Consider the following 24,092-nt stretch of genomic DNA (forward strand, 5'->3'; position numbering starts at 1 on the left):
AAGGTAGGTTTCAGTCGAGCATAACTGTATTTGGAGAAGGAAAATACATTTCCTACTATCTCCTGAGTCACAAAACTTATCCCAGCTACTACTCCAATCAAATTCATTTGAAAACTACAAATTCATTTTACACGAATCCCTCCTTCACTCACAGAAGGTGGCGACTACAGAGAAAATGAAGTTGTATTCAACTTCTGTCACGACCTGCTCATTTTTTAACAAATTTTATTTATATAATAATATCATCATAAAATTAATACCATACGTCTCACATTCCAACTCAATAGATCACAATCCACCTGAACCCGTGGGTATCAAGGATATATCATAACATACAGTAGAAGCCCTAATAGGAGAACACATATAATAATGTACATCTCAATACCATATTTTATAATATACCAGAGTTGCTATAGTCTACAGTATTTCCATATATACATCCAAAAAATCATTTAGGAACATTTCCCCACAAAATCTAACTGTCCCTACAAAACTTACCCTTCAAAAAGGGCAAACTGACAACTCTAGATCAGCGGGATTTTTCCCTCTCATATCTGGGGTTCCTGAAAAGTTAATAAGATTTAGGAGTGAGACACCTCTCAATAAGGAAAAATAAACTAATACTAGTGTGTGACAATATGAGTATACCGTGTTCTACATATACCATACATATCATATTCAGTACTGTTTATCAAATCTGGAAAAACATATGTATATCAAAACATGGCAGAACATAATGCATTTTCATAAACATTTTTCATCTCATATCATAATAATAATAACATAAAACATCCCTGATAGGTTAGCTGGCTGTTGTTATGTATTACCCCCACATGACTGGGTTGTGTGGCCCGAAAGCTGGACCTGACAATGGTTGGCCGACCACTGTCATGTCAAACAGTAGTCTGTACGTCCAATGGGTCTACCCAGACTGGTCCGTACACTAGGGGTGATAACAGCACACTTCTTGAAAATAACCACATCAACCATCCAATCTCACACTACTCCGTACAGCGACGTTAACACAGATAACATGATCACGAGGACCATGAACACATAGCAACTGTATTGTGTAAGTGCTAGCCTAGATCAAGTCAACCAGGTTCTGATATCATATAACATATACTAAAATCGTGATATATAGATATCTCATATCATTTATTTTCACATCAATCATATCATTTTGCATATATACATGTATCATAAAAATCATCGGCCCGTACGCCGGTATTACACATTTTATGATAACTCGGCCTGTACGCCAGCAAACATAGCACAGCCCGTACGCTGACAAATCACATCCACATAGCACGGTCAGTACGCCGGCAAATCACAGTCACATAACATGGCCCGTACGCCAACAAATCATAGCACGATCCATACGCTGGCAAATCACAGTCACATAGCACGACCCGTACACCGACAAATCATATAAAAATCTTGACCCGTACGCCGATTTTCCATCATAAAAATCCATATCATCCACATTCTCAGAAAACAGTATTTCACAACATTTTTATACTCATGTCACATTGAACAAATTTTCCACGTATTCAACATATTATCATTTAAACAGTATTTTCTAAATATAAATCATATATATAAATATATTTATTTTTCCTGAAACCAGATGTTACATATATATTTATATATGCATTTTCTCAAAAGGAACTAACTTAGTTTATCCCCTTACCTGATTCCTGAAATGTCCCTAAGAAAATTTCTCCTGCACCTGCAGGGTTCTCAACTCAACACCCTAAAAATGAAAACTCGCAAAATTAAAATTCAGTATTTTCGTACGTACAATATTTTCTATAACTACCACTAAATCAAATTCGGCTTAAAAAGTCTTACCTCAACTTAGAGATGATTCCCAACGTTCCCCCAATCAACACCCCTGGAAACGAAAACTCCCAGTATTAAACTTTAATATTTTAACGCTTATAACACTTTTCTCAACTGTCACAACTTCAAATTTCACTTAAAAAGTCTTACCTCAACCTAAGGATGATTTCCAAATTGCTTTCTCTAACAATCCGATCCGGCAGATTTGCAGAGAACTTCGCCAGGAGCGTCATGGTGGCTTCAGTTTGTCGATCCAACGTAAAACTAGCCCGAAATCGAAAAAAAGAGAGAGAGAGAGAGAGAGAGTCGTAGGAGAGAGAGAGAAAACAATGGGGCTTCTTGGAGAAGCTTGCACAATTATATATATATTCCTTATCATACTATTCATTTTACTTGTTAATTTTATTAATTTATTTTATTTTATTAGTTTATTATTTTATTATTATTTTTTAAAAAATTTTATTTTTCCCGATTACTACAACTTCAGTTAATCTTCATGCTTGAAAACACATATTTTGAGCACATTATTTATTCATGATACTGAGGCGTCTCTGTCTTCAAGTGTGAGATTATTAGAGATGGAGCCAGGAGACACAGTTGAGTCAGAAACGCGTTGCATTAATCCACCATTAACCTCTCTGTTGTAACTTTTATTCATGATTAATTTTATCTTAATTGTGATTTAAATTCCAAATCCTATAAATAGAGGGCTGTGGATGATGTAAAATATAGTGCAGAGAAAGTGTAGATAGAGTGAGAAGCTCAGAGAGTGCAGAGAGTGAGAAGAAAGGAAGGAAGAGAGAGAGAGAGAGTGTGTGTGTGAGAGTTGTAATTTTTCTGGCGATAGTGAATATTTGGTGTGTGCTCCGTGGACGTAAACCGTTATTGACCGAACTACGTTAAAATTTTGGTGTCACTTTGATCTAGATGCTCACAGGTTCCTAACAAGTTGTATCAGAGCCCGGTTGGAGCAAAAAAGTCAATCGAAAATGATCCCGAAATTAGAGCTCTGTTTAGTGGATCGAAACCAAGTTTTGAGGCCACCATCGCATTCATCTCGCCAAGACGAAGAGAATCGTGCAAATCGGAGCTCGAAAGGAGTTCAGTAGAAGCCTCACGCACCCTCATGCGCCCCGCTGGAGCAGGACACTTCTCCACGCACCAGTGACCAGTCCCTCACGCGCTGCACGCATCTTCCTCGCCCAGACAACCTTAACTCGACCCGGTTCACTACCCGACCCGACAGGACACTGAGACCCGGGTTAACCCAAGATCCCCTTCCTGACCCGGATCCAACTCGTCGTCTTAGAATCGGCCACGTCAACTTCACTGAGTCAGCTGCAACGCCAGCCGAGCACGTCAACTTGTGGGTGCCACGTCAGCCGGAGGTGCCACGTTAGCAGATGTGCCACGTCAACAGCCCACATCAGCATATGGCCCCCGCCCCTACCAAGTCAGCTGGCATGTCATCAGTGGGCCCCACATTGCCACGTAAACGCCACATTAGCAGGCCGTGCCAGCATGCCACGTCAGCATGTTTGACCAAATTTGACAAACATTGACTGAGCTTTTCGGAGTCATTTTGGGTCCACTTTTCGAGCGACTTAAACCATTTCTAGGGTTTTCGATCGTTTCGGATTTAACCGTGCTATCCATTTGAACTAATTCCATTTCTAGATTAGCAAATCGAGATGTCGAATGAAAAGAACTAAAAAATCGAAATATTCAATGGAAACAATTTCGATTTTTGGAAGATGCAAATTGAACATTATTTGTTTATGAAAGAATTGCACTTACCGTTGAAGGGTAAGCCAACATCCATGAATGAGAACAAGTGGGAGTTGTGTAACGTGCCGAACCCTTAAACTCGGGTCCGACGCATTATACCTGATAATATCTTGATAGATTCATAAGTCATAACATACGCAGCGGAAAATATAATCATAATCTCCATATATCATAATACCAGAGTTTACTAATTCTAACTACCAACTATAATAAATTAATCATCCACCTGTATTTAAATATATGCATGTCTCTAAAACATTATCCACTAATATCAATATGTTCCACAATCATCCATATCTTATAAAACTTAAAACATAAATCATAAAACATAAAATATACAAATCAAAATTAACATAAAAACATACCATTTTCTCTTTTTATTTACCAACAATGTTATAAAATCTCGAGCTCTCTAAGCTCGATCTAGAGGAAATCCTGAAAAAAAATGAATTCATATTCGGGTGAGACACATCTCAGTAAGGGAAGAAACAATATATTAAACTCAGCGTGTGGCCATCTTGAGATTATACATATCATTTAATAATATTTGTAAATCATTAACATAATACTGAAAGTCATTTTCTGAACCTAACAATCACATGCAAAGGTTTAACGCACGAGATTACCCAAGAATAGGGGTGATTACCCGCTCATACAAGTAGCACCCCTCTGCTCTGATACTTAGGTAACCCTAAGATCACAATTAAAACATACTAGAACACTCACCTTACTCAATAAGCCCTTAAATGTTAAATTAATCCTGTACTCACGTATTCAACAATAGTTTACTGGCAAAAGCCCTAAGGATAAGAAATTATATCCGCCCATACAAGTAGGTTTCCTCTGCCCTAGTGCGTTATGTAGCTACTACCACATCTGAAACTACTAGTGTACTCACCTTACTCAGCAAATTTTCTATGAGGAAGAAAATGGAAATTCACAATAAAATTCTCTGCAATGCGACATTTTAAGCTATAAAAAATTTTTTTTGAAACATATGCTAACTTATCACAGATAAAGAATTAAACACACAAGGAGTCTAGCTTGCTACACAAATTGAAATGTCTGAATGTGAGCCAGGTCTATTGTGTGTTAAAAGGAAATTAAAAACTACATTATTCTCTAAGGAGATCCAAGCATTTCAATTTATGACCTGCACAGTGGTTAATTGACTGATTTTGGTGAGCTCTTACAAGCTATACTGCCAATGAATAAATGTGAAAACCAAAGTTTGTAAGAATCCAGATATCATATGAAACAAATGGGAACATCCAAGCAATAAGCAGCACAGATGTGAGCTCTCCTAAGAAGTTGTAGCCCATAAGATCCTTTAAGAAAAAGTTACAGGCGATCTAGGTACAACCACAAAATTGGCTTTAGAAAAACAAGTTATGCATTAGAGGAATGAATGAATAAGAATCTGTAAACCGGTAGCAAAGCCTTGTGACTAACAAATACAAGGTTCCTATTTGTTACCTACACGCTACACTTCAGAATCTTGACCAGAGGATTAAAAAATTAAGTACCCCCACAAAATATGTTACCAAGGTTAAATCATTAGATTTCTAACATTTTATCCGACAGCAAGATTATGAAATCATTTGTTGTAAGCTAAACATACCTTCCCGGTCTTGTACTGTGACATATCAGCTATGCAGTATCTTCAACAAGGCATTGAACAATGAACAACAAACCACTAATCTATTCTACTTAAAGGTTGGTAGAAGTAAAACTATCAAGACTTGAATGCCAGCAATATATAGATATATATGACATTCTAAGTGCTTAAAACGTAATGTATAATAAAATAAATTGCCAATCCCCTAAAATAACAGGACCTAAATGATGTAACACATGATAGAAGTACAAAAGGAGGTCAAAACTGTATCCATTTATCGAACAGAGGAGCAACAAATCATCCAACCTTACATCTCAACAAGCCAAAATCGAATTCCAAGGAAAAGTTTTAATGAACAAGCATCCTTTAAAATAAGTTGTGCAGATTTAAAAAGTTGATCCAAATGGGATCTCACTGGTGTTCCATCAGAATAACCTGGAGATATCTTGACATGGGGTAGCAAGTCCGCGAAGACATATCCAAACAGTATTCAGTTGTCAGTCAAACTCAAAGGGGGCAAGCACAATGATTAAGCAGAGGAAATAGGATACGGTTTTACTACATGTTTGGTTTTAGGAATGGAGTGGAATCACCCCCCGAGGGGGAGGGATAGAATCAAATTTATAACTTGATTTTATTATACTCTCCATTCAAATTTTTATTCCATTCCTTTCTTATCCCATTCCATTCCGCAAACCAAACGTGACTCAATGTTTCCATTAGATTCCATAAGCATGCCAAATTGCGCACTAAAATCTCAATTAAACTTATATTTTATTTCAATCATGCCACATTGCTTAGAATACATTACAATTTACCCCTACAAAAGCATGTGCTGTGGTGTTTGATTTGTATTTCAATTTGCCCCCTCCCTAGTTTTTAAAGTGTTCATAAACCACCTTGAAATTTGGACTAAAAGTAAAACTGTAAATATTTCCATAAAAAATAAGAAAAGCATGGGAACAATGCAAGCCACACATGTTTAACTAGAACATAAGAAACATTTGAAAGCACTCCATGTGGCCCAAACTTGACCACAAATAAGGGAAGACAAGAAGAAGTTCTCTCCTGCCATATGGTCCACTAACAAAAAATATTACCCCTCTGTTCAAGAAACGGAGCAACACAGAAGAGAATAAAATGACATTTTTATGAAGCATCTATTCACAAAGTCACCCACAGCACGAATAGCGACTTCCTAAAGAATGTCAAATTATTTTGCCCTTTGTATCCACTTTTCTTGAATAAGGGTTGTTACTTCTTGCTAAGAGACAATATGACCAGATGGATACCACTTCCTGCCCTTCTCACTCACCCTGCTTTAGCCCATTTAGCTTACTTGTATAAGATTTGGCCCTATAGAGTGACTTTTCTTTCTTTTTTTTATTTTTTTTTTCTATTTTAGCTAAACACATGCTTCTTAATATACAATTACACATTGGATGGAAACTTTGGCAGTTCCATTCTAGTCTAAAGTTCAAGGAGGTTCAGTGACACACTTTAAAAGTTAGGGACACAAATTGAAATGCCCCAGCTCATATATCATAACCTCTCAATAGAAATTATTCAAAATGACAACAAACATATATAATTTTATATATATATATATATATATATATACGGGGAAATAAACCATGCATGTGCACATGCTCATAATCATAACCTCTCAATAGAAATTATTCAAAATGACAACAAACATATATAATTTTATATATATATACGGGGAAATAAACCATGCATGTGCACATGCTCATAATCAGCACTCTACATAAATTAAATATAATATCAGTGATTTAAATAATGCATACCCCTTTCAATAATTATGTCTTTCAAGATCCATAACTGAAAATGCATCATCAATACTACATCATGATCAGAAACGCAAGTTACGAACCCAATGGTGCAAAATACATAAATAAATAAATAAGCAATCTGAGATAACATCAGTTTGAGAAGGATACTCTTTAAAAAGCTTATCATAGTAACGCTTCACCAGCCGTTGTTCCCAAGTTAGATTTATATCATCTTCTTCAGAACGTATAAACCTATATAAATTAACCCTAGAAATTAGTTGCAAACAACTCAAAAAATACATATTCTTAGAGAATATTCACTCTTGGAGAATGAAATGTTTTATCACTCTTTGAGAATAAAAATGTTGTGGCTTTGATCAATAAATTTTAAGGGTACGAGAAAATCAAAGGCCAGGGGCCAAATTGCAACCAGCTGAGAAGGAAGACATGCCTTAGCACTATCAGTATACCAAGGCAAAACTGATCATAAAAGAACAGAAGTGTATGCAAACCAGTCCACCCAACCCCCCAAAAAACCCAAAAAAAGCAAGCAAGGGAACTGTTGGCTTGCGGAATGAAGAAATAGAGAGAGAAGAAAATGTTTGGGATTTGAGAAGACCCTAGGGTTTTATCATGGAGAAATTGGGGAAATTTATAGAAGGAAAAATAGTAAGAGAAAATAACGTGTGTTCACTTTGAGGGATCTTCCTCCGAATTAGCTAAAGGCTATGAATTATGTTATTACTTCATTGCTTGAATGCAAAAACCCCAAAGGAGTTACACATATATATATAGGGTAGAGGAACTTACTCCTATTAGGAATGTAAAATATCACCACGAATCCTCATTGATTTGGGAATCCTAACAAATATTGTTCGGGAATCATATTAACTAGAAATCCCAATGGATTTGGAAATCCTAACAAACATTAAATAATCCTAAAAACATTAAATAGAATCACAATTGATTTGGGAATCATAACACATCAATTAGAAATTCCAATTGATTTGGGAATCCTAACATTCCCACCTCCTTCAAATCAGCCTTGTCCTCAAGGCTAAGCGGCAATAAACTCCGGGAATCTCTCCACTTTGTAGCTGAATGCACAATGGCTAGCATCTCTTTGTCAGTCATGCCAATGTGAGATGGAGAAAAAACCTTACTTGTAAAAGCAATGGGGCACGTTCTTGCATTAAAACTGCAACAATGCCAACTCCTAATGCATTAGACTCAATGATAACACCTTGTTGAAATCAGGTAAGGCAAGAACTAGTGTGGTGGACATTGCTTGCTTAAGCTTGACAAAGGCTTGTTCAGCTTCCTTGCTCCATTTGAATGCATCCTTTTTCAGTAAAGCAGTCATTCGAGCATTAATCATTCCATAATCCTTGACAAACATGGAGTAGTAACTAGTCGACTCCAAAAATCCTCACAACATTTTAATTGTTTGTGGAATAGGCCAGTTTGTCGTATTTTAGAAGGGTCCACTAAAACACCTTCTTGGGAAACAATATACCCAAGGTATTCCACATGCGGTCGAGCAAAACTACATTTATATTTCTTGAAAAACAAATGATGCTCACAAAGAGTGGTGAGTACAGTTCCCAAATGACCTAAATGATTTGGCAATAGAGGAATACAGTGATCATGTGTTTGCTGAGGTGGCAATCTCTATGGCACCGTAATTGGGTCAAAAAATTCTGAAATAAGAGTCTAGCCCTTCATCCTACCCAGATTGATGTTGTAACTCCTCTAATGCTCGAAGTTGTACCAGCAACCATGTCGCTTTTTTTAAGGAGCTTCTCCATACGATGGCTTGAAACTTTAGTAATATCATCACAACATTTGCCTTTAAGAGTCACTCTCTAGCCATTCACGGCGAATTTCATAACCAGTTTAAAGAAATTACAAGCTACACCATCTGAAGTCCTTAACCATTCAATACCCAAAACCACTTCATGGTCTTCTAGTGGAAGCAAAAAGAAATCAACATACAACTCATGATTCTGCATAATAAGTTTAACCTTTGGAGTTCGAACATTTGCTCTGACTATCAAGGTCCATCCATCTACAACCTTCACATCAAACTTTTCACATTGCTCCACTAGATAGGCTAGTTGTTTAGCAATTTTAATGTCCATGAAATTATTAGTACTACCCGTATCAATTAAGATAGTAATAGGTTGGCATTTTAGGAAGCCATTAATTTTCATAATTTGAGGATTAGCATAAATAGCTAAAGCATGAACTGAATCATTATCATCAGATTCCACACGTTGTTGATCTGAATAAGGGGGGTCATCCTCAACCTCTTCTGGCTCCTCCACTGGTTCAATCATCAAGAATCATCTTTTTTTGCAACGGTGCCCTCTATGCCACTTTCCATCACAATGCTAGCACAAACCTTTTATCAATCGCTTTTTAAGTTCCTCATGAGTCAATCGTTCAAAAGGAGGATTGTGAGGAGCACGTGGTGTGATGGGACTGTTAACATTCTGCTTGCTAATGGTCTTGCTGGAGTGATGACGTTCTTCTCCCAAATTCTCTTCTTCTAACAGTGCAAAGGAAATGGCAATGATCATAGTCTATGGCCGACACACCTTGACCTCACGTTGAATGTCAACTAGAAGACCTTCAATAGTACCCACGAGCATGATTATCAAAATCCTAATCTGGATTGTGCAATTCTACGACCCTACAATCCATACTGGCCTAATCGATCCAGATCTTAAGTAGAATCTTAATAAAGTGAGATCCCAATAAGACTTTATCTGGAACCTTAGGATCTTAGGATCTCAATCCTACTTGTGATCCTACCAATCCTACTTTTGCAATGGAATATGGATTTTTCCTATTTAGGATTTAAACGAAAAAGGCCCGATGTATATTTTTATTGGCCCAAACACTTTACTTTTGCAATAGACAGAAAATTTGGTCTAGTTGGCTAAATGCATCAAGTTAGGGCAACATAATGAGCATGTTTAAGGATTTGTTCAATCCAAGTCAAGAGAGCAACTAAACATCTCTTGAAAACTCTCTTCCTTCAAAATTGAAAGCTCACTAGGAGCTTAGAGTTCTTGATAGACAGATCCTAGTTTGTCTATCAGTAGGATTGGACTGTTACTTCTTCCAGTAATAGTAGAGGTCAACTGAGAGCTCTGAGATCAGTAGAAAGCTTCAACAAAGGGAGTTGCACAGTCAGGCAAAGAGCTTAAAGTTGCAGGCTTATAACAGTTAATATGTTATCTTTATAGTTCCTTCTACTTTATTCCTCCTTTTTTTTTTTCCTCTTATTATTGACAAGCTAGAGACCTATCTTTTTTTTCCCAACGCAAAGAGCATATAGCTTTCTTTTTCCTCTACTTTTCTTTGCAACTAACAAAAAGGTTCTTCCTCTTCCTTCTTTTTTTCCTTCTTCTCTTCATTCTTTTTGCCTTTATTTTTAATTATAATTATTAAATAAATAAGCTAGCAACAGGTTGCCCTTTGCAGAGCACTTTGCAGTTAGCCTATTTATATATATATATTTTTTAAGGTTCAAAATTGTTAAAGAAAAACCAGCTAGGTCCTAGCTGGCAAGCTAGTTACATTCCTAAAATTTGTTTAAATTTCTTAAACTTACTACCACATTTTTAGGATTATTTTATTGAGAGTTGTCATAAATTGCCAAATATATAAATTTTTAATTTATTTTACATTGTAAGTAGAATCTTACGATCCACGATCCGATCCTACAATCCAATCCTGCGGACCCTCCCAACGATCCTATGTAAGATCCCGATTCTAACAACCTAGCCCATGATTTGGTTTCGATTCCAATCTATAGTCTTGTTTGATAGCTCTCAAATCGTATCTAATACTCCAAGAAAATGCTAGTTTGGCATGTTTTAACAAGCTCTCTATCGGTATTCTCATATCTAGTGGGCCCAAATCAGACAAGTAATCCAAAATCAAATTCTACCTATGAAAGCATTCCATAACGAGCTTCAAACCAGTCATAACATTGAACAGCATCGCCATCCAGACTAATAGAAGCAATCCCAACTTTAGATATTCCTAGAGTGCGGTGAAAGTGAAAATATTTTTCAGCCCTAGAAACCCAATCGGTAGGGATCATCGCTATCCCACCAAGGAAATTTCACCTTCATACAAAAAGGGCCATGATCATGCTCTCCTTGGTAACCACCTTTATGCATGTACGACTGCTCCCTACAATTAGCTAATGTAGAGACATCATCTTCTCTCTCTATATGGGAAGATGTAATGAGCAATTTAGAGAGTGATACTTGGATCTCTTCAAACTGAGAACTTTAACAGATTTCTCAATTTAGCCTTTAGCCTAGCTTCCATCTAGAAATCTACTGAATTTTCTTAGGCCATTGAGTATGAGTGGAGATCAAGAATTCCAAGATTTTCCTTTGTCAGTGAGTTAACAGCGTCCACAAGAACGTTGGCTCTAATACCAAATGACAAGACCCTATAGTTTTATCGTGGATAAATTAGGAAAATTTAAAAAAGGGAAAATAGTACGAGAAAATAGGATTTGATCACTTTGAGGGGATCTACCTCCAAATTAGCCAAAGGCTATGAATTATGTTATTACTTCATTGCTTGGATGCAAAAGCCCCCTAGGCGTTACACAAATATATAGGGTAGAGAAACTTACTCCTATTAGGAATGTAAAATATCACCTTGAATCCTAATTGATTTAGGAATTCTAACAAACAAAAAATAATCCTAACATTAAATAGAATCCTAATTGATTTTGGAATCCTAACAAACATTAAATAATCCTAACATTATATAGAATCCCAATTGATTTGGGAATCATAACACATTAATTAGAAATCCCAATTGATTTGGGAATCCAAACAAGATTCTCGAAAGTCCAAAAGTGAACATTCTCATAAATGTGAATGACCCTAATTAAATGTGTGTAGCATGTTTAGATGCCTATCCACATTAATCCATCATCTTGATTGGTAAACTCAATTAGAAGATAAATTTGTAATTCAAATGGTAAAGAAAATGCAATGTGAAATTTCAAGGATGTCCTAACAAATTCAAAGTAACATCTAGGTAGAGAAATTGTAAATTAACTACCCATATAATTAACATCCAAACTGCACAGACATGTACACCATAATAACCATTAGGAATAAAGTCACCCAGTCAGCCCCATGATTACGATACATGTCAATGAAATTCCTAAACTAAAAAGAAAAATAAACAGATGAAGGAGAAACGCATAGTCAGAAGTATCTACGAATCAGTTCACAACTTATGTCTTGATATTGTGCTCATTAATTGGTATTCATTACATTTACACATGACAAAACCACCTCAAGAAAAATTTCCAAGTTATCTTGAATGTTTTGTGAATGCATTCATGTCTAATCCTTCTTCTTTCGCTAACCATCCAATTCAACACCCTCAATTAGTCAATTCTTCATTTCAGCTACTATTATTTTGGTATATTGTTTCTTCTACCAATCTATATTATAAAGCATGACTGGCCTAATGTTATCCTATCAATTTCCCCCTAATTTGAGAACCATGCATTGATAATTAAGCACTCGTTTCACTCATTGCTCAATTAATCCTAGTGAGCAATGTCTTCTCCATTCTCCCGCTCAGTCACGATGGCACCAAGCCAATAAAAAAGGGTTGACCCATCCAAGATAACAAATAAAAATCTGCATCAATCAGCCAGATCAGCTAAAATCCTAAAGTAGCCAAAGAAATTTGGATGCAAAGATATTCTCATTATTCTAGTTTATAATGCATTGCCTCTACATGAGCTGCTGTCTAGATATGGCTAAATAACTGAGAAAAGAAAAATCAATGAGTCAGCTCAAAATTACTCCCCTTACTTATAATAATGCAGTACTTTCCCTAAATACCTTTTAAAGAATATCCTGACCTATGCCTGAATATAAAATACCCACACCAAAAGCAAAATAGGAAAGGAGTCTAGTTTACAATATGCTGCCTCTACACAAGTCGCTGCCTAGATGTGATATCATAACAGAGAAAAGAAAAATCAATGAGTCAGCTCCACAAAATTACCCCCATTACTTATAATAGAGCAGTATCTTCCCTAAATACAAAGATTAAAGAATATCCTGACCTACACCTCAAAATAAAATACCCACACCAACAGCAAAGTGGGAGAGGAGTCTAGTTTACAATATGTTGCCTCTGCACAAGTTGCTGCCTCGATGTGATATCATAACAGAGAAAAGAAAATCCATGAGTCAGCTCCACAAAATAACTCCTTAATACAAAAATTAAAGAAAGTTGCAACTTCACCTCAAAACTAAAATGCCACAATTTCTTTTTCCCCCAAGGTATTAAGTACAAGTAAAGAGTATAGAAACACCAATACAAGACAAACATGACACATAATGAAACTAACAAATTAATACTGGAGAAGAGCAACAACTGATGTAATTAGACAGGAAAAATTACCAAGAGCATACCAGTATCCCTCTCTAAGAGTGTCTTGATCAGTTTTGACAGGCAGCTTTTTGTGCGTAGAACTTTCTTTTCCATAAAAGGTAACTGTTAAAAATAAAACCAAAAAATAGTAAGCATTTCTTTAATTGCTATAGGGGAAAAAGTGGTAAATTTAAAATATTCTCTTATAAATGTGGAATTTCAATAACTCACGAGTCTAAAAGGCCTGTGTCAAAGAATAGGGTGAACGGTTTAGTGGGTCTGAAACCCAAATGTGCTTAGTTATTTAGTTGTTTAAGTATGCGGGTGTAGTTTGCCTGTATTAGGATTATATATGTTGGGAACTGGTTTGTAGTAATTGTGTATTCTAGGGATATGCTTGCAATGTAATGTAGTTTTAGGGGTACATGTGCAATTTCATGTGTTTAGAGCCTTTCTTATAAATAGTGTGTGAAAGTCATGATGTAAGCAGTTGCTAATGAATTTGAATTGAAGTTGAATGTGAGTTTTCCCCCTGGTAACTCTTCCCTTCCCCTTCCTTCTTCTCTAATTTCTCCATGGCTGCAGAACCTTGATGCTGCCCCTGCATCACTTGGTATCGGAGCCCAACCAAGATCTCCATTCTTCCATTTCAATCCACCCATTCTCCCTCACTCTTCTCCTCATGTCTTCCTCTTCTTCCTTCTCTTCTTCTTCTTTCTTCTCCGTTTCTGACCTCCTGTTCTGTCCATAATTCCCTGCTGCCCAGCGGCAGTCTGCCCCTCTTCTTCTTGTCTGTTTCTCCTCTCCTTCTCTTCTTCTCTTAATTCTCTCCCATAATTCTCTCAGCCCTCTGATTTCTAAATTCTGTTGCTGTCTCCTCTACTTGCAGCAGTCTACAACAACAAAACCAAGCCTTAAGTCTCACTAAGTGGGGTCGGCTATATAAATCCTTTTCCGCCAATTTATGCGATCATGGACCATTTCTTTTGACAAACTCAGAGTTATTAAATCCTTAATCACTATCTCATTCCAAGTTATTTTAGGTATACCCCTACCCTTTCAACTGCCCCCCACAGTAACTCACTCTTCCTCACCAGCACACTACGTGGCCTACCTTGCAAGTGTCCAAACCATCTGAGTCATCCCCCTCTTATCTTATCTTCTATAGGAGTTGCACCTCACTTATCACGAATATGTTCATTCCTTAATTTATCTTTCAGTGTTATAACACTTATCCATCAAAGCATTCTCATCTCGGCAACTTTTACTTCTTAGATATTCTATTTCTTCCATCTTCATCTTCTTTTCTTCCTCTTCATCTTCCAATCTCTCCATTTAGTCCATTAATCTCTTCTTCTCTGTTACTCTCCCGTCTCATCATTACCTTTCTAAAATTTCAGTTTAAAAAAAAAAAAAAAAACCAAAAGCAGTTCTGCAGTTTCAGAACTTTTCAGAAAATTCCAGCCATGTCCCCATTTCTTCAAACACCACTTTCCAGCCACCATCCTGCAACACCAGCCATACCACCAAAAACAGAAACCCCTGAAACCTGTCCCCTCAAAATTTCATCACCAACCAACCAGCTGAGAAGCCCCACGTGCCAACTGAACTTCTCCAGCCGCCCCCCCTTTCAAAATTTACCATTTCTGGAGTTTTTCTTGACACGCCACCACCACCATTCGATTTGCCACCCTTCGATCTACCAATCAATAGAAAATCATTGCCGGAAAATCGCCACCAGCGACTCACATACCCCACGTGCCAGCGACTGCAAGTCGAATTCTGCCAGACTTCCCTCCTGCTGCCAGAATCATGAGAAATCGGTTCCCAGCCACAAGAACTTAGTGTTTTCTCATGATATTTTGATTTGCAGCATGATATCTTGGTTCCTAATTTGAAATTGTGTAAGCAAGCGCGATAATTTGGCACGAAACCCTAGAAATTGTCGCTGCCAGCATCAAAATTCAGGTTTTATAGCTGCCATTCGTGAGTTTTTCTAGTGAATTTGTTTCATTTTTGCATGATACTCAAGATTCAAGGTGACTTAAAGATTGTTCTTAAACAATTGAAAGTGAAGTTCGTGATTTGTTTCATATAAGTGCATCATGGTGACCGATGTTGAATTTTCTGCAAAGGTGGAGTTGTTATCCGGTAGGGTACAAAATATGGAAAATGCTTTGGAGACTATTACTGCTGCTTTGAATAGGCTAACAATCGAAGTTGCAGCCTTAGGTAAAAGGCCCATGGAATTTCCTACCAAACAAGATGGTGGAATAGCTGCTGTCCCTCATGCTTTTACGTTGTGTGAAGGCCGAAATAATCATTTGAATAAGGGTTGAACTAGAAGTCTCAGATTTTAATGGTGATGGTTCTCCTAATGAATTTGATGATTGGGTGTATTCTTTGGAGTACTATTTCCGATGGCATGACATGAATGAGGCTAGAAAGTTGTACTTTGCTGAATCAAAATTGAAGGGAACTGCTCGAATTTGGTGGATTAAACAAAGGGCAATCTTTAGAAGAAGGAGATTTGGTGAGATTACAAGGTGGTATTGAGATGAAGCGAGCCATGCATCAGCAGTGTGTTCATCTCCAGCTCTTTGATTTGAAGCAATAAGAAAAGACAATGATGGAGTACACTAGTAGATTCTATCATTTGGCTACTCGTGCAGATATAGAATGGAAAGAGGACGTAATGATAGCTTTGTACACAAACGGTTGAAGCTAGCTATTGCCTCCAAACTTGCTGCATGTCAACTCATCACAATTGGGGATGCAGCACAGATTGCCACTCAGATTGAGGAGGACATGCAACACAATCCTCCATGAGCTACATCAGCCCTTCGGTTTGAGATGAGTACTAGTGGAGTGGTATGAGAAAAAACAGTTGTGCAATTGGGTAAAGGTGCCTCTAGGAAGACTCCTGAGCATTCTGGAACAACTTCTAAAAGCCAACCATCACTCAAATGCTTTAAATGTCAAGGTTTTGGACATCGGGCTGCACAATGCCCTAAACAATTCATGGCTGTTGCAGAAAAGGAGGAAGATGATGATACTCAAGTAGTTGAAGCTGAAACAGAAATTCCAAGTGACTTAGATGGTGATAGCAATTTGAGAACGTGTTTAGTGCTTTGACATATGCTCTCTTCCCACAAGGTTAAACTGTTAAAGAGACAGGATTGGGGGTGGACCAACGTCATTCAAACTCTTAAGTGATATGCCAAAAACAATTGATTATTGATCCTGATAGTTGCACAAATGTAGTTTCATAAAAAACTATAAAGAAGTTAAATTTGAAAGTTGAGCCTCATCCTAAACCATGCAAAATTGCTTAGGTGAATGATACCAACTTGAAGGTCAATGATTGCTGCTTACCTTCAAGATTGGTTCCATTATGGAAACAGTACAAAGTGATATCCTTCCTCTCAAAATTTGTCACATTCTTTTGGGCTGACCAAGACTATTTGATAGGAAGGTGAAGCACCATGGATATGAGAATTCTTCTCTCTCTCCATTGACAAAAAGAAGTATAAGTTGATGCCATCATGAATTCTTCCACTCACCAAGTTGAAGCATACTGTTGGTTCTTTTCTTATGAAACAGATGACTTTATTCATGGAGATGGACTCCTTGGTACTTTCCCCAACTCTACGGAGTCAAGTTCTTTCCAGAAGGAGGGAATTGATGTAGGACGAGAAGCGGCTATTTAGATGATCATTTTGACCCAATTAGGGGGCCTATGTCAAATAATAGGGTGAATGGTTTATTGGGTCCAAAACCCAAATGTGCTAAGTGATTTAGTTGTTTAAGTATGTGTGTGTAGTTTGCTTGTATTAGGATTATATATGTTGAGAGCTTGTTTGTAGTAACTGTGTATTCTAGGGATATGTTTGTAATGTAATGTAGTTTTAGGTCATATCTTTAGAGGCTTTCTTATAAATAGCATGTGAAAGCCATGATGTAGGCAGTTGTTGATGAATTTGAATCGAAGTTGAACGTGAGTTTTCCCCCTGGTATCTCCTCACTTCCCCTTCCTTCTTCTCTTCTAATTTCTCCATGGTTGCAAAACCTTGATGCTGCCCCTGCATCAATTTGCCATGAACCGAAAGTGACCTAGCTGACCATGTCAGAACCGGCTTAAACTGGACTGAACAGGGATCAGCAGCTGGTCAACCCAGTCCCTTACAACTTATTACTTAGTTACCATTAATAAAAAATTAAGGGCCAGAGTGCAGCACAGTGACCACACTACCAAAAAAGTCACTCCCAAAGGGCAGCCCGATGCACAAAACTCCTGCATATGCGGGATTTGAAGAAGGGGTGGACCACAATGGGTCTATAGTACGCAGCCTTAACCTTACATTTTTGCAAAATGTTGTTTCCACTCCTCGAACCCGTGACCTCCAGGTTGCATAGCGACAACCTTACCATTGTGCCTATCCTAAGCTCCCCTTCACAAAAGTCACTCCCACTACAGCAAATTTGTTGTTGTGTGGTCATACAAAAACTATAAAATAAATAAAACACAAACCAAATGAAATATAAACTCTAAATTAAATTATAATATCTTAATTTAAATTTTAAAAAAAAATCACACCAAATATATTTCAATATTTTCCTAAATTCTAATAATAATAAGTGGTATAACATTGAAAGATAAATTAAGGAATGAACATATTCATGGTAAGTTAGGTGTAGCTCCTATAAAAGATAAGATAACGGAGGGACGACCCAAATGGTATGGACACTTGCAACGTAGGCCTTATAGTGCACCTGTGAGGAAGAATGACTTAATTACTGTGGGGGGTAGTATAAGGGGTAGGGGTAAACCTAAAATAACTTGGGAGGAGATAGTGAGTAAGGATTTAATATCCTTGAATTTATCAAAAGAAATGGTCCATGATCGCATAAATTGGCGGAAAAGGATTCATATAACCAACCCCACTTAGTAGAACTAAGGCTTGATTTTGTTTTGTTTTGTTGTTGCTAATAATAATAAGTTTAACAATATTTTTCCCTAAAATACAAAGTTTATCTTTCTAACTCACACCAAATTAAATTATATTATTTTATTTAAAATAATTCACACCAAATATATTTTAATATTTTTTTTACTTCTAATAATATTAAGTTTAACACTTCTCTTTAAAATACAATTTTTAACTAGAATGTATCAGTAATTGTTTATTTTAATTATCTAATAAAATGATATGACCACCGTCTCTATATTATCTCATATTGGTACATAATTAAGTTATTATTTTACATATATATATATATATATATATATATATATATTTACACTCTAATAGTTGGACACTGGTCCAGGTTTCAAAACCTTGCTAAAAACACCGTCCCTAAAGAAACATAAAGATTGATGATTGGCACATTAATGAATATTGGGTTATCAAAAATGGTTTACGAAAAAGCAATGCAGGGGGCTCCATGCTGGGAAAAAAGATTTATCTCCAACAAAACATTATAATCCTTGCGAGGCAAGTCTACAACAGGCTCAAAGTCATTATGCTTTGGAAGTTTAAAGAAGAAAAGAAAAAAAAAAAATTGGATACAAAAGAAGAGGTTCCATTAAAAAGAAGGTAGAATGTACAAAAGGGAGAATAAAAACCATCCTATGAAGAAAAGGTAACAACAAAAGAAAAGATATAATAAAAAAATAATAATGCCTGCCAATCCCACTGTAGATACCAAAAAAACAGACACAAAAAGAAAAACCGCAAAAGACCAAAGCAAGACCATAAAATGGATCTTATCCTGAAGCAAAGAACACAAAGAAACTGCACATCCCACCCAAATCCAAGCCATCTCTACCTACCAAATCCTGTAAAGGGAATAGGCAAAAAATCCTCCACCAGCTCTGGACAAAACTAGTTCTCTCCAAACAAACCAAACAAAGGCATCCCTAGGCCACAAGGCTCCCCACCTTGTAAGGGTAGGGGCAGGTTGTCATAGTGTACGGAGCCTGACCTCTACTTTTATGTAGGGAGGCTGTTTCCTTGGACTCAAAATCGTGACCAGCAGATCACAAGGGAGCAATTCAACCAAACAAACCAAACAACTTATTCCAAACCTTCCAAGTGAAAGAACGATGGTTTGCGTCTGTGTGTGTGTGTGTGTGTGTTGGGGGGCCCAAGGGGGCGGTTAGCTGTCAAAACATAAAGCCAGAGATAAAACCTTCAAATGCCTCCTACTTTTCAGCACATTTTTGGTGTTAATTAAGAACAATCAATGAAAGAAAATTTATAATCTTAAGGGGATTTTGACCATCGAATTCTACAACAAAGTGGATTGGACATGTTAGCTCTAATCATATATAAATATAATATATATATATATATATATATACACACATATGTCTAAACAATGTTTAAAAAGCTCTACCATCATGCCTTCTAAAACACTTTGAGGCTCAATCTAAAATACCAAATCCCAAAAAGGTAAACATTACACATTGAGGCTTATGTATTTGTACAAAAAAACAAGCCTTTTGTGCTTTTTCTGTTGAAGCTTACACAATTTGGGTGTGTGATTCTTAAGTTAGTTAGATTTCACTAGAAAATTTTAACTGCATATTTATATAAAAGGAATGTCGTAATATGAGTTGATTTTGGAAACTCTTGAACCTCAATATTTCCAAAATAATTGAGAGTTGTATCTTAGACCTTTAAAATAATTTGAACTTTCAACTTTGTAATGTTATAACTATCTTTTGCCATGATATAAGTAATGAATTAAAGTTAGCAATTTTGAATGGCCAACAAGCAGTTTACATTTTTTTTATTTTTTTTTTTAACATTTGGTCCTAATTTTTTCTTCTTTTTTAATGTATATGTAGTCTATTTACATATTTTTATCTAAAATTACAATTCTCAAATAGGCTTATGCCTCAGCACCTTAAGGTTTACACCTTGCATCTTAAAGGTTAAAAGGCCTTGCCTTACGCCTTAACAATTTAAAACATTGTATTTAAAAGAATAAACCCCCAAGGAATCTAAAACCCATGACCAAATCTTCCCTCCTATTGGAAGGATGGCAGCCCTCCAACAACCAAAAAAAAAGGAGCTCCTCTACCTCCCTATCATTAAGAGACCTAAATAAATGGAAATCCCAAAAGGTTCTATAAACATTGGAACCAAAAAGGAAGATATGGCATCATTATGCACAGAGGGAAGACACGGAGACGAGGAAAAGAGATAAAAAACGAATTATCTATTGAGTAAAGTAAATGGATGAGATGTTGTTAAGTAAAGAGATACAATGATCTATTGAACATGTATTATTAATATGGATATGTGCACACAAATCTGTGTGTACATGCTTACGTGTATGGCAGTTTTGATAATTTAGGGAAGGAATTGCATATTATATAATTAATAAAATTATCAATTAGATGCAAAACTCAATAGTAATGAGAATTAAATGTACTTTGGAATTATCAAAAATTCAAAAAAAAAACTTTAAAATATGAATAACTACTTTTCTTTACTTATTTACCATTTAATTTGAATGATTAAATGTTACTAATTTAATATTATCGAATATTTTATCGTTAAATTTTAAATTTTTCATAAAATTTTATAAAACACATAGAAAATTATGTTTATTACTGAATTCATATTAAATGAAGAAAATATATTATAAATTAATCTTGAAACATTGAGAGACTAATTACTAACCGCCACATGTTTTTTACTTCGAAAAAAATATCCCAAAAATATATTGACGTTGTAATGAAATATTTTGATAATGTATAATTAAACTCATCTTATTTACTATACTTAAATTCATCTAAATTAACTTCGTTTTGCTTGAGAAAAGAAATTAATAATTTTATGTTTCTTTTTAGAATGAAAATTATTATTAAAAAAATAATAAGAACTAACCATTTATTTCCACATAAATTTTATTTGAGAAACAATCAAAATTATGTAAATTTTGAGAAATATTGCAAAATATTATTGAAAAATATTAAATTTTAAAAATTAAAATTAAGTAAAATTTGAACTACGAGCAAAAAAGAAAATTGATCTTATTTGGAGAGAGAGAGAGAGAGAGTTTAGATTAAACTTTAAACATGTTTTAAAAAAATAAAAATTCTATAATTTTAGGTTAAACCTAGTGTTGGCCCATAAACATCCAAACTGACAATCACATCAAGAAGGGATATAAGCATTGTGCGGATGATTGTAGCCCCCTGCCTTCTTTAGTGAAGGAGAATGTTCATCATCCATATGCTTTAGGACATGAGGACACAACAAATAAAGAGCTCACTATTTGCATGCTTCCTATTGTCCAATTCTCAATTTAGAAGCAAGAAGCCAAGAACCTTTCAGGCCTCTTCCAAAGGTAATAATCTCTTGGGCACAACAATGACGGTTGTCCTAGAGTCTTTTTTTTTTTTCAAAAGATTGCCACTTGAGCCGCTCAATCCCCAAATCCCCTGAACCCTAGTCTCCTATACTCCTATATGGAGCAGGGATGTGAGGACCAATGAGCTCCAAGGCTGCATCATGTATATCTGAAATAACAAACTATTTTACTAGAGCATACATGAAACATGCACTTAAATATTATTTCTTATTCATATAATATATTATACCATGGACGAACTGCAATTTTATTGCTATAAGATTAAACAAAACATTTAGTTCTATCAAAAGTAAGATTGCAAATGGAAAGAATATCAAGCCTCACTTGGACTACTGTTATAAAGTGAAGTGTGCTAATCATGTGTATGCATTTGGCTGCCAGGCTGGTCCATCAGCATGGTGATGGCTCTAATTAAAGATAATGTCCTCATTCACTATTTAAAAGGCAATTTGTTTTTCATTGTACAGCCATATACTTGCCATGTTGGGTATACTAGAACCAATTCACAATAATAGGAATGGATCCGATGTATGGGACTTGCATACTGCGAATCACTCACGGCAGATCTCACCACTAAAAGAGGATTACCATTCCTGAAAATCCAAATCAATAAGAGGGTGTGGCAGTTCCAATCCAGGTGGGAAGAATGGGTATATATACCTCAAAATGGAAATATTGCCCAGCCAAAACAAATTCTCTATGTCCTAGTGATTCATATTCCCACTCCTACTTAAATGATTCAAAGATCCAAACATGCTAAAGTGGCATCTGGTTTTGCAGGATCAAATTCCTACATCCCATTCTCATGTTTTTTTTTTAAACAAATAAGAGAAACGATGATGATAATGGCACATTTTCTGAGAATCTTATAACATAAACCAAACAAAAATGTTCCTCCTGAGAAAAAAAAAACACTCCTGCGGGTATCTTGCATCCCACAAACTAATCAACGCCTAAAAGGAGTCCGATCACACAAATTCTCATTAGGATGGGAACGACTACTGTGATTCCCAATCCCTACGCATTCCCTTTCCCAAATGCAAAGGAAGCCTTAGTTCAGAGATTGGCATTTTCTGCAGTTCACGCAGAAAATAAACCAATAAATTAATCCAACCACGTGGAGCACATCAAACATTTGTCGCTCAATAAGATCAAATTCGTCAGAAACCTCTGTCCACTACAAAATGAAAAAAATCAATTGAATGGATTCATACATACAAAAAAAAAAGGTTCTATCAAACCTGCATTAAGCAAAAAGGAAAAAAAATGACAGGAATTCATTAAAAATACATGATCTCACCGTAATATTTCAAGAACTTCTTGTGCCGATCGTATGCATTAAGGCCTCGGATGTGAGCCTGACACTGCCTGCAAACACCAAAGTGATGAGCTCCATTGAAAAACACGCGCGTAGAGAGGGAGAGGGAGAGAGAGAGAGAGAGAGTACTGTTTTCTCTGTTCCTTGTCGAATATGGCTGATTTCATTGATCCAAGCGATGCCATTTCTTCATCAGTTCTTCAAACAAACCCTAATTGTTGTTCTTTCAATTTTCGCCTCTTCCGTGTAGGGCTTTGACGTGGATGGTAATATAGAACCGCAGGGACGATGCCCCTTTCAGATGAGCACTATTGACATATGCAATTATAAAAAATACCCTTTTCAGGAAAATACTTATTTTAAATCAAAAAAAACTAAGTTGTTTTTTCATCGCATGATTCCTTCTTATTTAAAAAAAATACAAATATTTTAGGTTTGAAATATATATATATATATATATATATATGTATATATTATATATATTTATAGATATATTTAAAAAATTACATAAATCTTTTGAGATTTTAAAAAGTATATAACATTTAATTTTTTGAGACATTTATATCCTTAAAAATATTATCTTTATGTTCCCCTTTAATTTGTTGTTCTTTATTTTGTAGCACTTTGGTCCAATGAAATTTTTTTCATAGAATGTTAGTATCATTTATGTTTCAAAGTTACATTTTGAGATTATAATTTTCGAACTTTAAAATTGAATTTAGGTAAATTTATATAAACTTTAACATAATTTTATATTACAACTTATCTAAATTCACACAAACATATATCAAAAGTTTCACCCAAACATAAGATAATAAAAAATTCGGGCAGCCGGAGTATTTGAAAAAAATATATATTTGTGCTACTTAATATTTAAATTAAGTATTTTTATAAATAAATA

At 35.7% G+C, this 24,092-nt stretch overlaps 1 protein-coding gene across 5 annotated transcripts; it reads right to left on the minus strand.

Moving 5' to 3' along the window:
* Positions 1-362: 362 nt before the first annotated feature.
* On the minus strand, positions 363-23,519 carry LOC131165036 (uncharacterized). 5 transcript variants are annotated; one of them, XM_058122669.1, is made up of 7 exons: positions 23,321-23,519; positions 23,174-23,241; positions 13,527-13,608; positions 7,213-7,296; positions 5,255-5,294; positions 3,999-4,068; positions 363-563 (listed from the first exon to the last, which is right to left on the minus strand). In XM_058122669.1, exons 1-6 carry the CDS (start codon positions 23,374-23,376, stop codon positions 4,057-4,059), a joined length of 342 nt encoding a protein of 113 aa, XP_057978652.1. In that variant the 5' UTR covers positions 23,377-23,519; the 3' UTR covers positions 363-563; positions 3,999-4,056. The 5 variants fall into 5 exon arrangements, with proteins under 5 accessions (XP_057978652.1, XP_057978651.1, XP_057978653.1 ...); XM_058122668.1 differs by having other exon boundaries at positions 1,694-4,068; positions 23,321-23,493; XM_058122670.1 differs by lacking the exon at positions 5,255-5,294 and adding an exon at positions 7,060-7,113 and having other exon boundaries at positions 23,321-23,493.
* Positions 23,520-24,092: the final 573 nt, after the last annotated feature.

Source organism: Malania oleifera, chromosome 9 (assembly GCF_029873635.1).
Source record: "Malania oleifera isolate guangnan ecotype guangnan chromosome 9, ASM2987363v1, whole genome shotgun sequence".
NCBI classification, from domain to species: Eukaryota; Viridiplantae; Streptophyta; class Magnoliopsida; order Santalales; family Ximeniaceae; genus Malania; species Malania oleifera.